Raw genomic sequence first — 16,486 nt, forward strand, 5'->3', positions numbered from 1 at the left:
GAAATAAGATTAAGTATCTCACTCGAAAAACCACAGAGCGATTTAAACCCCTTAAAATTTGTGATGTAAATAAATATTTTTTTTTGTTTAATAGTGACAAGCATGATGCAAAACATAATTTCCCACTATTTTTTTTTAATTGCAATTAAGAAATTATGTTTCAGAGCATGCAAAAAAGAGAGAATAAATCGAAAAAAAGAACTTAAAATATCTAATTTTGCTCAAAATACCTTGAAATAAAATGCAAAATTCAACAGGAAATGCTTTCAAAGTAACACACCTTCATTTTGTGTGACTGCTGCTTCATTCTATGGATTTGTTTACATGGTAAGTGCATTGAATAACTTTGTTTACAGGGACAAAGACTAAACCAATGACAGCACAGTTGTTTTTATTTGCATTTAAAACAGAAAAAAGTCCGATTTTGCCTAAAAAAACGTGCAGTATCTCAACAGGAAAATGCATTACAGGAAGCACTTAATGTTATAATGTTACAGAGCCGGCAGAAAAAAGAGAGAATTAATAATAAAAAGTCATACAAATATCTAATTTTGCTCAAAATACCTTGAAATAAAATGCAAACCTCAACAGGAAATGCATTTAACGTACCTCGTTCATTTTGTGAATGCTGCTTTATTCTATGGATTTGTTTTACATGTAAAGTGCATTGAATAACTTTTTTCTACAGGGACAAGGACAGAAACAAATGACACATAGCAGCATATAGCCTAGAGTTGTTCTTATTTGCATTTTAACCCCCAAAAACCAATGATTTTGCTTAAAGAAAACTTGCAGTAGCTCCTCAGGAAAATGCATTTAAGGAAGCACTCGTTCATTTCGTTTTCTCTTCATAGCTTTATTCCATTCATTTTAAAGTAAAGTGCATTGAATACCATTTTTTTACAGGGACAAGGACTGAAACCAATCAAACCTAACAGCAGTTTGCCTAAAGTTGTTCTAATTTGCATTTTAACCCCCAAAAAAGAATGATTTGGCTAAAAAACGTGCAGTAGCTCAACAGGAAAATGCATTTAAAGCAGATCGTATCATTAGCATAGAGTCAGAGGTGTTGCAGTAATACAGATTATTATCAGCTTTCTTTTCTCCTCCTAATTCACCACATCCAAGTCATAACAGCTCCATCTAAACTCCACGGGGGGGGGGGGGAGATAGCATCGCGTGCAGGGGGGTGTGTGTGTGCGCGTGCATTGAGATGCATGAGTCTGGGAGGACCAATAGGAAGCCTGTCCTGTAGAGACCTGCCCTCAGATGACCACCGACCCTCAGAGGTCCCGCAGCATCATCTACATCCGGGCACTTTACACTCAAACCTGCAGCGAGAGGACATGAAGAGAGACTGTGGAACTTCTCTCAGGATTTAACAAGGTAAGAATCTTATTTTTTAATGTGTATTTGCACCATGTTCTCTTGTTTCTAATTCTTTATTCTGTGTATGTTTATGTTGCATTGTTTGCAGAAAGTTTATTGACAAAATTACGCTGTGGCTTCTGTGCATTTATCAATTAAATCATTTGAAAATACGCATTTATTTAAAAAAGTAGAGTTAATTGGGACGTTATTCTTCTCTGTATTGGAACTTTTTGCATGTCATTTTAAAGAAGATAAGGTCGTCAAATTGGAAATTACGCACACTCCTTTCTTAATTTCTCCTGTTAGTTATAACTATTCCCTTTGGCTCATATTGCTCCAACATCTCTCCTTCTCATGTCTTCATTTATGTTCTCCCTGACAGTAATGTGAGGTTTATAAAAAGCCTTCTAAAGATCGTCCGATTTCTTTTGGAGTTACGCACGCTCTCATCTCCATTTATCCTTATTTCTCCTGTAAATGATAATTTCCTTTAAGCTCATATTCCTCCAACAATTCCCTTTGCTGATTAAAGTGCATTGACGGTATTAGTGCAGTCTGTCAAACGCGAAAACAATATACATTCGTCCAATTTGTTTTGGGAATTACGCACGCTTCCTAATTTCTCCCGTTAATTGTAGGTATCTCCTTAGCTCATATGCTTCCAATATGTCCCTTCCTCATGTCTTTATTTTCTTTCTGCATTGGCTGTACCGTGGGTCTATAAAAGGCTTCATTAATGCTGACCTCTGCTCCGGCTCTCGGTGTGTAATTGGTGTCGTGACCCTGGTTTGTCTCTATTTACTGGCTGCCTGCTAAACGCTTCTTAAAAACATCTGATGTGTGTCCTCTCAGCTGGAAATACTGCACAGTGTGCCATCCCTCCCGTTTCACCGTGCACTGCTTTTACTTAACATGCAATAAAGCTATGTACAGGATTTTATCTGGAGGAGTCTGGAGGACGTTTTCATTTTTGAAATATTTAGAAAAAAGTCCGGATAAGTTGGAGGCTTGATTCGTTAACAAAAGATTTATCGTTACAGGAATTGCGGATCAATTTCGTTTCGTTTTAAATATTTAATTTGGATCCTTTGTGCTATTTCTATTCCTTCCTTTGAAATATGTGATATTGTGATGCATGCGTACATTTGTAGACTATACAGGGAGTGAACATATCAGAATAAGACGGACATAAAACAAGGAACAACGTGATTTTAATATATCTGCATTTCCTGATTCAGTCGAGGTTCATCCAATTTTGATCCAAAGTTATTCTTAGTTGAGTTTTTGGAAAATTAAATTAAAAGGCTCTCTTATATTATAAAGAAATCAATCCAGGTGTGGTCAGCCTATTTCCTTTTTGAGATTTTAAGGACTATTAAGGTTAATAATTTAAAAAGGAAATGTATCTATGGTCAGCCTCTATTGAGCCTTCAGTGGATCATTTGAGACATCAGACCCAAACAAAGAAACCACATTTTTTTATATATCTGCTTTTCCTCATTCTCTCGGGTTAAAGCAGTTTATATATTTTACTGAGATTATTTGTACCTCTATTTTGGATATTCCTTTTAGGCTTCCTCACATTTTTTAAGAAAATCAATCCAGGTGGTCAGCCGTCTTTTTTTAGATTCATTAAACTTTTATAAGGACTGTTAGGGTTACTCATCTAAAAAGGAAATCTATTTAGCTATGGTCCGCCTCGATGGATTATTTGAGACAAACAGGGGAGGGAAAAAACCCAAATAAGATAAACAAAGAAACCACATTTTTATATACATCTGCTTTTCCTGATTCACTCTCAATTCTACTGAGATTATTTGTATCTCTATTTTGGATATTCTTTTCGCCTTCCTCACATTCTTAAAGGAAATCAATCCAGGTGTGGTCAGCCTGTGTCTTTTTTTAGATTTCTTGCATTAAACTTTCATAAGGACTGTTAGGGTTACTCATCTAAAAAGACTTCAGACTGCAGTGGATCCTTTGAGTCGAACAGGGCCGTGAAAAACCCCAAATAAGTCAACAAAGGTCAGCCTATTTCTTTGCTGAGATTGTAAGGACTATTAAGGTTAGTCATTTAAAAAGGAAATGTATCTGATCAGCCTCTATTGAGCCGTCAGTGGATCATTTGAGACATCAGACCAAAACAAACAAACAAACCACATTCTTTTATAAATCTGCTTTTCCTCATTCTCTCGGGTTAATGCTGTTTCTGAGATTATTTGTACTTCTATTTTATATTTCTTTTAGCCTTCCTCACATTTGGAAGCAAATCAATCCAGGTGGTCAGCCTGTCTTTTGTTAGATTTCTTTCATTCATCTTTTATCCCCCTCTCTCTCTCTCTCTCTCTCTCTCTCTCTCTCTCTCAGGTCTCTCCCCTCCTCATGTCGGTGTCCCTGTCCTCCCTCCAGACCTCCATGATGATGATGAAGGGCTATCCTCTTCATCACCCTCATCATCATCCTCTCCCCCTTCCTCATCCTCACCCCCAATACATGGACTTCTTCCAGCACAACCTGCTCCACCCTCTGAAGTCTTTGGGCCGCCTGGTTTCTGACTCTCTGCAGGGAGGAAGAGGAGGAGGAGGAAGAGGAAGAGGAAGAGGAGGAAATCCACCTTTTAATCTTCAGGAACACATCCTCACCTCCTCCTCTTCCTCATACCTCACCTCAGATTTCTGCAGTCCGCTCAATGAAAGCATCTCCTCCTCCTCTTCCTCGTCTTCCTCCCCGCCCAAAGACACCCTTCTTCGGCCTTGCAGCGCAGAAATCTCCGGGGAGAATCGGAGTTCTTTTAATTTCAGCGAGGAGCAGCTCTTCATGGTTCTGTACGGATACTCCGGGGGTCCGGAGAGGAGCGGGGGCCACGCCATCTCCGGACTCACCCTGCCCGAAAAGAGCGGTGAGAGAACGGAGGAAATGATAGAATCCTTTATGGTCATTATGGTCCAATGAGATGAGCAGAGCGACTGCTTCCTTTAAGGTGCCATCAAACATACAAGACACATTCATACTTCAATATGCAGATACAGTTAAAGTGCAGGAATATATCAATTTAAGTACAAATAAATATGTTTGAATGTGTATACAAATATATATATATATATTGTGTCAGTGCAAGTTGGAGTTTAGTGCAATTATCTTTGAGTCTGATTGTCTTTGCTTTGAGATACTCCTTTAAAGTGGACCTATCATGCTATATTTGAATAATATAGTGTAGGACCATACCTATATAAGGCATATTTATACTTCTTTTTTTTTTCAATATACCAAACAGATCATGCATTTTAGCCATGCCTCATTTCGCTCAATTTGCACTGTTTTAGCAAGGGTTGATTCAGTGAGAACAGCACCACTTACAGGCCTGGCATATGTACTACAGCGTCTCCAGCGCTTTCGAACGGCAATGGCCGTGGCTGTCTCCTCCTGATTGGTGGAGTTGGCCCAATAGCCGTAGCGCCACCGTCCTGACGTCAGGACAGTGTTCAAATCTGGATCAGTTTTTATCAGATCCGTTGCAGCCCCTTTTTTAGAGATTTGGGTATGGAGGAAAATAGAGAGGGTTGTGTTTTCTGACACTTGGTGAGTTCCCTGGAACACCGGGGACACATATTCATGTAGAAAAGACGTACAAAAGTGCATTTTGCATGATAGGTCCCCTTTAAGTGAACTAAGCTATATCACTTCTTAAAATGTAGCAAACATTTTAATTGAAATACTAGAAAAACAAATATCCACTGTCTGTTGACTCTAAAGAGAGTCCTGAATTACTTATAGGTTCATTTCAGTTAACTTAGCTATAGCTTTTCTTCAAATGTAATGAGAATTAAATTAAAAATACTAGAAAAAAGGTCAAAAACAAATATCCACTGTCTGTTGAATCTAAAGGTCCATTTTGAATTATTACTTATATTCAATGAAACATCACTACCTGCTTAAATGACCCCCAGAAACTCAATTAACGAACCCTTTTCCTTCCAGTTGCTGGCTCTCACCACTTACCGCTGAACAAAAACACTCTGGAGCTTCCAGAAGGTAACACTTGATAACCTTCATCAGAATTGTTCCTACATGTTGTTGTGACTGATATTCAACCTGTTTTCTGGTTTTCTTCAGGGCTGAATCTGGTGCAGGCGTCCTGGGGAGACGTGTCTCACTGCGGTGTGTTCACTGACACCAACAACATCCCGAAGGGGACGAGATTCGGACCCTTCAGAGGAAAACTAGTGAACACCAGCGAGATCAAAACGTACGACGACAACACGCTGATGTGGGAGGTAAGGACTTTCCCACTGGTTGGGTTTTATATATACATCTCTCCTTGGGCTGGTTCCCTCTTATATTTGCACATATATGAGTAAAAAACTAAGTCTATAAGGCCTCCAGAGATTTTATTCAGATGCCGGTTCCTAAAGTGCTGATGCTCTTCTAGGTAATCATACATCCTGTCATGTTCACAGCTACAGTTGGGATACCTTTGTTATCATGTTACTCTGATATTGGAGGAGGACATTCAGTGTTTTCCCAACAATAAAGAGATTCTGATTCTGATCTTCCTCTCTGTGCTTTCAGGTGTTTGAAAACGGCCGTCTGAGTCACTTTGTGGACGGTAGAGGGGGGTCTGGGAACTGGATGTCTCTGGTGAAATGCGCTCGTTTCCCAGAGGAGCAGAACCTCACGGCGGTACAGATCCAGGGTCAGATCTTCTACGAGGCGTGTAAAGAGATCCGACCCGGACAGGAGCTGCTGGTCTGGTACGGAGACTGTTACATGCAGTTCTTAGGAATCCCTCTCACCCTGAAAGACCCCCGAAATGATGGAAACGGCACCGTGGAACCTCCCTCTGAAGGTCAGCATAAAAAAAAACCCTCTCTGCAACACACACACACACACACACACACACACACACACACACACACACACACACACACACACACACACACACACACACACACACACACACACACACACACACCTCTCTGGTTCTTTTAAAGGTCTCCTATCACCAGAGGTGGGAAGTATAGTAGTACAAATACTTCGTTACTGTACTTAAGTACATTTTTACTCCACTACTTATTTTTCTGACGAATCTTTACTTTCTACTTCTTACATGTTGAACACAAATACCTGTACTTTCTACTTCTTACATGTTGAACACAAATACCTGTACTTTCTACTTCTTACATGTTGAACACAAATACCTGTACTTTCTACTTCTTACATGTTGAACACAAATACCTGTACTTTCTACTTCTTACATGTTGAACACAAATACCTGTACTTTCTACTTCTTACATGTTGAACACAAATACCTGTACTTTCTACTTCTTACATGTTGAACACAAATACCTGTACTTTCTACTTCTTACATTTTGAACACAAATACCTGTACTTTCTACTTCTTACATGTTGAACACAAATACCTGTACTTTCTACTTCTTACATGTTGAACACAAATACCTGTACTTTCTACTTCTTACATGTTGAACACAAATACCTGTACTTTCTACTTCTTACATGTTGAACACAAATACCATACATTTTGAACACAAATACCTGTACTTTCTACTTCTTACATGTTGAACCCAAATACCTGTACTTTCTACTTCTTACATGTTGAACTCAAATACCTGTACTTTCTACTTCTTACATGTTGAACACAAATACCTGTACTTTCTACTTCTTACATGTTGAACACAAATACCTGTACTTTCTACTTCTTATATGTTGAACACAAATACCTGTACTTTCTACTTCTTACATGTTGAACACAAATACCTGTACTTTCTACTTCTTACATGTTGAACACAAATACCTGTACTTTCTACTTCTTACATTTTGAACACAAATACCTGTACTTTCTACTTCTTACATGTTGAACACAAATACCTGTACTTTCTACTTCTTACATGTTGAACCCAAATACCTGTACTTTCTACTTCTCACATGTTGAACACAAATACCTGTACTTTCTACTTCTTACATGTTGAACACAAATACCTGTACTTTCTACTTCTTACATGTTGAACACAAATACCTGTACTTTCTACTTCTTACATGTTGAACCCAAATACCTGTACTTTCTACTTCTCACATGTTGAACCCAAATACCTGTACTTTCTACTTCTCACATGTTGAACCCAAATACCTGTACTTTCTACTTCTTACATGTTGAACACAAATACCTGTACTTTCTACTTCTTACATGTTGAACCCAAATACCTGTACTTTCTACTTCTTACATGTTGAACTCAAATACCTGTACTTTCTACTTCTTACATGTTGAACTCAAATACCTGTACTTTCTACTTCTTACATGTTGAACCCAAATACCTGTACTTTCTACTTCTTACATGTTGAACTCAAATACCTGTACTTTCTACTTCTTACATGTTGAACACAAATACCTGTACTTTCTACTTCTTACATGTTGAACACAAATACCTGTACTTTCTACTTCTCACATGTTGAACCCAAATACCTGTACTTTCTACTTCTTACATGTTGAACACAAATACCTGTACTTTCTACTTCTCACATTTCCCAAACAGGCTGGTTCCTTTAGTTTGAATGTGTGTTTGGTGGCGTGATCATTATTATTTAGAGTCATTGCGTGCCTATTGATTTGAACACGATCCGTGTATCCATCATTTCCTGGTCTTCTCTAAAGAAGAGGGACCAATGAAAACGTTGTCATGTTGCCGTTGTTCAGCATGGAAACATTCATTAGCTAACAATGACATTATTGTTCTATTAATATAAAGGGAGGTCAGGTACTCTTTAAAACAGCTGCTAGTTATGGGTACTTTTTACTGAAGTACATTTCAAAGCCTCTTTACTTTTACTTGAGTAAAGAAGTTTAGTCAGTACTTCTACTTTTACCAGAGTATTTTTAAACACGAGTATCTGTACTTCTTCTTGAGTAAAGGATGTGTGTACTTTTGCCATCTCTGCCTATCATGCAAAATGCACTTGCACTAAATGCACTAAACATCACTTTATTTCTTCCCTTCCTGCAGATTCTGATGAGGGGTTCAAGTGTGACCGCTGTGGGAAGGTGTTTGCCTACAAATACTACAGAGACAAGCACCTGAAGTACACTCGCTGCGTGGACCAGGGCGACAGGAAGTTCCCGTGCCACCTCTGCACACGCTCCTTCGAGAAGAGAGACCGGCTGAGGATCCACATCCTGCACGTGCACGAGAAGCACCGGCCGCACAAGGTAAAGAAACTGTGTGTGTGTGTGATGCATTTTGCACTACTTTTTACCGGTACAAGGTACTGAAACTGTGATGCATTTACTGCAGGGTGTCTTGTTCATTTAATTGAATTTCTACTAGTACTTATCTTAACTGACAACGCTGCAGAAATGTGCATTATTACATCTTAATGTTAACGCTCATGTGGCGCTGAAAGAACAGCAGAGCCATTTATTAGGCCTCTTCAAAAATGCACATTTGTTTTGTTAAAATGGACATCACGGCAATATAATACAACATACATTTATGACAATGCACTTTGTTTAGTATTTGGACTACTTTTGACCTGTCCACTAAAATAACCTTTACTATGGCCCCCGACATGCATTCAACTAAACTAAACCAACACATTAGATGCATATCAATCCACATCTACTATGCATACTACTCTTATTATAGTGGATTAATTTCTGCAACAAAAAACATATTAGTTTAAGATATCTTCCAGAAAGAGATATGAGAAATTGAAATACGTTTGTCTCGTTAATGTCTTGTATCATGTATGTCATATATTGTATTTTATTAACGTGTGTGTGTGTGTGTGTGTGTGTGTGTGTGTGTGTGTGTGTGTGTGTGTGTGTGTGTGTGTGTGTGGTGTGTGTGTGTGTGTGTGTGTGTGTGTGTGTGTGTGTGTGTGTGTGTGTGTGTGTGTGTGTGTGTGTGTGTGTGTGTGTGTGTGTGTGTGTGTGTGTGTGCGTGTGTGTGTGTGTGTGTGTGTGTGTGTGTGTGTGTGTGTCCTGCAGTGCTCGGTGTGTGGAAAGAGCTTCTCTCAGTCCTCCAGTCTCAACAAACACATGAGGGTTCACTCCGGAGAGAGACCCTACAAGTGTGTGTACTGCAACAAGGTGAGAGGAGGACACTTCATTTTCATTTTAAAAACAGGGACGAATAGGCCGCAGTTATCAGATGTACACTCTGAAGTACTACACCCTAAACCTTTAAACGGAAATGTAGATAAAGAAATAGATATATTGGATTAGCACGTCCATTTTGCATTCATTTATTTTAAAGGGCCTTTCAAGAATAACCAATAAAATAAGCAGCAAATTATCAATAAAATTAAAGTACAATCCCTTTTATATAACTTAAATAACCACTTAGTATTTGTCATATACAGTATAACTTAATTATTTACCTTAAAGTGTAAATTAAATAAAAAACAACTTCAATGATTATATCAAATATGATTTATAATTAGCATGTCCCAATACTTCAAAATGTGTTTCAAAATTCACTCACATTTTAATTACATTTCTTTAAAAAATGCATTGCTTATTCTGAACAGTATGCCTCCTCTTCCTCCTCCTCCTCCTCATTTGGATCCATTTACTCCTCCTCGTGTCACGGTGCATTTGCCTCGCGCCCCTCACCATTGTTTTCGGGGGGTTTGCACGCGCCGCGCAGACACTTACATGCTAATTATCGCCAGATGTGCCCCCCCCCTCTTTGTCTGCAGATTATTTCTGAGTTTACTGCAGGAGGAAGAAGTCTTTGTGTCTCTTCTTCCTCGTGTCCTCCTCCTACTTTTATCACCGCGAGGGGTTCAATAATCCTCTTCATCGTCATCTCTTAATAAGAGAGGAGGGGTGCATTTAAAAACTGTGGATAAAGAAACGGAAATTAAAAAGTTTGACTTGTTTTACTAGATTTCCCTTTTATTCAAAGACACTAACTAAGTGCTCCGTAAAGATTAACATTATCTACGAATATGAATAAGCCAAACCATAATAAGGGTAACGCACAGAGGTGTTTTATTTAGCCTAGTTTTGTTTGTATTTATTTATGTTCTTACCTATTTTGATTTGTTGTATATTTTTCGCCAAGCACTCCTTTTCAATAATCGTTACATAAAGTCAGTAAACGGTCAAAATAGATGATTTTAGCCTGAAGTAATCTGAACGAATTTACATAGGCCTACTACATACAAATGGAAACCAGCTAGAATTTGAAAGTACACAACCGAAAAGAATCTGCCCCTTCCTGTCAGACTTCCTCCAACACACACGCACGCGCACATGACCAATGAGGGCACGAGATACATTTGTGCACAAATGGAAGGCTGACAGGCAGGTAGGCCATCCAGTTATTTTAGCCGGGCCTGCTTTTTACAGTACTACAGCTTCCACAGATGAAATATTTTTTATGTATTTATTGTCAAAGCATTTAATATATTCATTGCTATCGGGATGTTAAGAGCATTCCATGGAATATAACAACAAGTGTTTCTGAAGTGAATCACCTACCCCACCTTTAAAAACGTGCATAAGGAAACTGAAACCAAAATGTTAGACCCGATTTATTTGTGATAAATAAGTGTTTCATAACGTAAAATGCAAAGCTAAGATAAAGAAACCCGTTTCCACTGCACCTTGGCCATTAAACCGAACACAAAATGTAGTATTTAAGAGATTTAAAGCTTATTTTAAACTAACGCACAGCATTAACAGTGGCTTAAAGCGAGAGAATCTGGATTTGTCTTGGGGGTTTTGTTTCTATATTCACTGTTTAATCGGGTAATGTAAGGTAATAGAAAAACACCTGGTACTTTGTAACAACACTGAGATTAACATATGTTTATCCTGCGATCATTTCCTGCTGTCAAAATGTGATTTAACACAGCGGGAGGAGAGTTTTAAATAAGAGTTAGAGGGTTTCTTTAGTGAGAAGAAGGGACGATCGCATTTGAACTGTGGAGGAAAACGGAAACAAAAATGGACTCGTTTTATTTGCTATTAATAGTAAGAAACAGGTTAAAATGCGTTATATTATGGAATAAATCAATATAAACTCAGCTTCCAGAGAACTCACGGACCTCTGCATCACTCTCAGTTTTTAAGAAAAGCCTCAAGAGTCAGACCCACCTTTCCCGCCCCCATTTCACTGACTGTCCTTTACTTGATTTATGTTGTATTCTAACCTTTTATGCTCTTAAAGGTGGGGTAGGTAATTCACTTCAGAAACACTTTCTGTTATATTCCATGGAATGCTCTTAACATCCTGATAGCAATGAATATATTAAATGCTTTGATAATAAATACATAAATACATTCATCTGTGGAAGCCGTAGTACTGTAAAAAGCACGACCAATCATTTTAGATAAAATAACTGGATGGCCTACCTGCCTGTCAGCCTTCCATCTGTGCACAAACTTATCTCGTGCCCTCATTGGTCATGTGCGCGTTCGTGTGTGTTGGAGGAGGGGCTCTGAAAGGAAGTCTGAAGGAAGGGGCAGATTTTTTTCGGCTGCGTACTTTCAAATTCTAGCGCACTCGAGCTGGTTTCTCCAAAATTACATACCCCACCTTTAACCTTTTTTATATCACCATATTTTATTCAATATGCTCCTTAGATAACTTTGTATTTTCTCCTCATAGCATTGTGAAGCACCTTGAGATGACGTTGTTTTTAAAAGTGTGCTTTCTAAATGAAATGTATTATTCTTATTATATTATTATTAAACTGTCCTCTCTCCTCAGGCCTTCACCGCCTCCTCCATCCTGCGCACGCACATCCGGCAGCACTCCGGGGAGCGGCCCTTCAAGTGCGCGCACTGCGGGAAGGCCTTCGCCTCGCACGCGGCTCATGACAGTCACGTGCGGCGGACTCACGCGAAGGACCCGCCCCCCCCCTGCGATCTGTGCGGGGCCAACTTCAAGGAGGACAAGGAGCGCAAACTCCACATGAAGAACCACCTAGGTGACACATTATTTCATAATTAAATGCATTTTTAAGGCCTAACAAGCGATGTATTATTTGTATTAATATTTGTTTACATGTATTTTAATTTGTATTATTATTTGTATTATTAGTGTTATTTTATTAGTAATATTTTATTATTATTATATACTTTTTAAAACCGTTTCTTTGTCGTTTTTATTTAATTTTACGGTTATAATTTGGATTTCCACATTTGAGTTGATATAAGAAACAAGTGAAAAATGTATTTGAATATAATGAGAAGAATATTTTACATTATCCCTTAATAAGGAGTTATTGCCTAGAATATGGGAATCTAAATATCTTTTTAGTGCCACAAGTGTTGATAAATGAATGTTTTGTATATGCAAGTAATTTAAACAATTACATTTAAATACATTTCAGGGTAAATCCATGCATTAATGCACTGAATATGGGACTTTTAATGTCTTTTAATGACAGAATGTGCATACAAATGAATGCTTGTTAATGCAGTTGGTTACAATCTACAAGTATATTATTGTTTCCTATATTTAAGGCTGCAAAACGAAAGATGTATGAAATGTGGTCACTTTATTAAACGTGTTTCTCGCTCTGCAGACAGACGAATCCCGGACAGCACCGTTCTTCCCATTTCTCCGGACGCTGGACTTCTGGAGAAGGAAATTCCCAAATCACAGAAGACGTTTCCTCACAGCGGGATCATGGTTTTAAATCAGGAATATCGGCCCTGGAATTAGATGAACTGTGAACCCTGAGGTTCCAGAAAACAGGCACTACCAGGAGAGAGAGAAACATCAATCAGAGGTTTTTCTGAATGTAAATGCTGCTTAATAATAAAAAAAAGCTCTATAATTAAAAGTCTATTTAAATAGGCTTATCCTAATTTAATTTGTTGGCAAAAATGTCTAAATCTATTTAATATATGTTGTTGTTTGTTGTCTTAAACTCTGTTTTGTGAACCACAATAATAATAACAACTATTATTTAATTATGTTTTCGTGCATCGACAAACGCTTGAAAAGCTATTTTTATCATTGTAGGTCTGAGCCTATTTGTGTATAAAATGAATTGTTGTCTTAATTTATTCTGTATAATAATGTTTTGTATGTCCGGCTGCAGAAGCTTTTGTTTATCTGAGCTTTTTCATGATCAACAAATAAAAAATCAGCGCATGGAAAACAAATTGTTGCTTTTGGTTTAATGAGAAAATGAGAATAAATGGACGAATTGAATTTAACAACAGAAAATGTCCCTTTAAATGTATATTATTACACATTGTAGTTCATGCATATGTATTTATGGCTTAAAGACTGAATGATTTGAACCAGAAATGTCTCAAATAACAGGATCATTTAAAAATAAAGAGCACAGACTTTATTCATTCCCAGCAAATTAAAGAAATTACATTTTATTCTGTTACGCCATCCTTGCAAACAAACTATCAGTGTCCATCAGTCGTGTTCAATAATTCAGATAATGCTCTCTGTGTTGGTTAACATATCTGCACTTGTGTGTGTGTGTGTGTGTGTGTGTGTGTGTGTGTGTGTGTGTTTAAATGCAGCTTGTTGTGATGGATTGGAGTGTGCACGCTGGCAGTAAAATGAACAAACCCCTCCGGAGCTAATGAATGAGAATAGAGTGCAGCAGTGAGGTGGTCTGCTGGAGACAAAGAGCTCAGCGTGACGGACATCTGCCCCTCACCAACTGCCCACATGTGTCCACACATCATCTCAGACAGGGGAGGAAGACGTGAGCGGAGACTTTACTCAAGTAAAAGTCAGTTATTGTCATACGAGAAGTCCCAGGCTCCTCCAACAGTGAACACATTTAAGACTAGAAGTAAAACTGGGCAAGAGGAAGAAGTGCTCCGAGACTTTACTCAGGTAAAAATAGTATTTCATGACGTGAAAGTAGTATTTCCCTACTGTTAGTCAAGTGAAAGTAGTATTTCCTGACGTAAACTCAAGTAGCATTAACACAGTGCAGGATACTCTGATACTCTGATACATGCAAAAGTCCTGCAAGAAAATCATTAGCGTCAATATATACTTAGGTTTTATTGTCATGCGAGAAGTCCCAGGCTCTTCCAACAGTGATTATCGTAAACATACTTAAGATCTCAAAACAACTGGGCAAGAGAAAGGTGAAAGAGACACCGTGCAGGATTAAAAGTGTTAAAAGTCAAAGGGAATCAAAATAAACAACATTGATGCATTATGTTTACATCACTTGACTTTATATTCTGTAAAGTTGGTGTAAAAGTTCAACATTTACCTCTTAGATCGAGTCTAAACCAGAAAGGTGTGGTACTCAACTGAAGTACAGTGTGTGTGTGTGTGTGTGTGTGTGTGTGTGTGTGTGTGTGTGTGTGTGTGTGTGTGTGTGTGTGTGTGTGTGTGTGTGTGTGTGTGTGTGTGTGTGTGTGTGTGTGTGTGTGTGTGTGTGTGTGTGTGTGTGTGTTGGGGTTAATTTGAGGAAAGCCTCTCTTGTTCCAGCTGTCAGCAGCGTGAGGTCTGACGGATGAAACAGTGTCCATCTTTTGTGTCTCTGCTCTGAAATGTCACCTTTAACCTCGGGGTCAATTCACACCGAGACATGATGCTAAGTGAGAGCTGACACACATGCATCTGTATGAGAGGAGAGATAAAGCAGAAAGGGAAGGAAACTAGAAGAAAACTAGAAGATAACTCGGATGTTTTTGAGACACTTGATGTGAAATCTCCCTGTTTTTGCCATAATATGTTTAAATGAGACGTATTTTTGCGCTGTGTGTTTATGGTGTGCACCGGATGGACGGCAGGCTTCAGGGTCAGAGGTCTCCTCCTCACTGAATGTCTAACAGCCTCCCTCTCCCTTCAAATAGCCGAAATATGGATGCTTGAACAAGTGTAGATCACCCTGCGCCTCCCATGTTTACAACCCCCGAGGTCCCATCAGGGCCCCTCTGTGAAAAGAGAGGACCCTCCCCTTTGTGGAGGGGAGGAGGAGAGGGAAGGACACAAAAAGAAAGACAGAAGGAGAGACAAGGAGAATGATCTGCCAGAGCTGAAATACTGACATTGTTAGCGAGCCGTGCTAAAAGATTGGTTTTACTAGCTCCTCTGTGATTGGCTGCTGATTGAGTTGCTTTTAGTTTTTTAGCTCCCCACAAATAAAACACACTTCCAGAAAACCTGAGGTCCTCGAACTCTACTTGTGTTTTAATGTCTTCACCAACGCTGAGTTCTTTTACACTGCAAACATGTGAAATCTTGCCAAGTCTAATTTCTGTCAGAACATGTCGTTACACTTGATAGAAGACTTAATAAGTGTTTTTAGACAAGGCATCTTAAGCATCTTTCTAAGTCAAAGTCTCTTAAACACATCTTATTTTATAGGAAAATCTCCACTAACTAACATCAGAAAGCTGAACATGTCTGAGCATTTCTGGCTTTTTTTGTTACAAATTCTCTAATTCTGGTCAAATATAGTTCAAAATAAGTTTTCAGCTAAATACAAAATCTCATGTATCTAATCATCCCATCTTTACTTTGAGAAATCTCACCAAGCCATTTTGTACTTGTTCTATTGGCAGATTTGTTCACTTATTAAAAGCGTAAACACCTTGTTTTTATTATACATTTACTTGTTTTTGGAGCAGCTAAAAACATTTCTTTTTTCAGCTGCTTACCGAGAAGTCTTTTAACTTGTTTTAGCAGCTTCTGTATTTACAATGTTGTTTTAAACCATCTCTTTTATGCATCTGTTATTCCATTGTGTTTATTAATTGTGTTCCTTTCTGTTGTCTTCTTATTAAATGTTAATGATGAAGTAAAGCACTTTGAATTGCCTCTGTGTCTGAAAATGTGCTTTATAAATAAACGTACCTTACCTCTCCAAGGAAACAAAAAGAAAGACAGAAGGAGAGATCTGCCAGAGCTGAAATACTGACATTGTTAGCGAGCCGTGCTAAAAGACTGGTTTTACTAGCGCCTCTGTGATTGGCTGATTTAAGACTCAGGGCTCAAGGATGCAGGAATTTTTATCCGTGCCGTTAATGCGGATTGATTTCACACTTAACCTCCTGGCATTAAGCCTCCAGAGGGCCGTCCGCCACATTAATCTCTGTATTAATGTGATATTAATGATAGCAGCTTGATGGTTTCACTGAGGCATTACT

At 38.5% G+C, this 16,486-nt stretch overlaps 1 protein-coding gene across 1 annotated transcript; it reads left to right on the forward strand.

The window, feature by feature from the left end:
- The first annotated feature begins 3,753 nt into the window (after positions 1–3,753).
- Positions 3,754–13,502, forward strand: prdm14 (PR domain containing 14). The gene is made up of 8 exons (XM_034132281.1): positions 3,754–4,270; positions 5,350–5,403; positions 5,485–5,645; positions 5,941–6,217; positions 8,388–8,590; positions 9,371–9,472; positions 12,105–12,324; positions 12,925–13,502. Exons 1-8 carry the CDS (start codon positions 3,754–3,756, stop codon positions 13,062–13,064), a joined length of 1,674 nt encoding a protein of 557 aa, XP_033988172.1. The 3' UTR covers positions 13,065–13,502.
- Positions 13,503–16,486: the final 2,984 nt, after the last annotated feature.

Source organism: Trematomus bernacchii, unplaced genomic scaffold, assembly GCF_902827165.1.
Source record: "Trematomus bernacchii unplaced genomic scaffold, fTreBer1.1, whole genome shotgun sequence".
NCBI classification, from domain to species: Eukaryota; Metazoa; Chordata; class Actinopteri; order Perciformes; family Nototheniidae; genus Trematomus; species Trematomus bernacchii.

Excerpts from the sequence above, each read along its gene's own strand:
- prdm14 (XM_034132281.1), top strand. The coding sequence starts at position 3,754 with ATGTCGGTGTCCCTGTCCTCCCTCCAGACCTCCATGATGATGATGAAG. Across the intron at positions 8,591-9,370 it reads AGAAGCACCGGCCGCACAAG|TGCTCGGTGTGTGGAAAGAG; the intron begins GTAAAGAAACTG and ends TGTGTCCTGCAG. Across the intron at positions 12,325-12,924 it reads CCACATGAAGAACCACCTAG|ACAGACGAATCCCGGACAGC; the intron begins GTGACACATTAT and ends CTCGCTCTGCAG.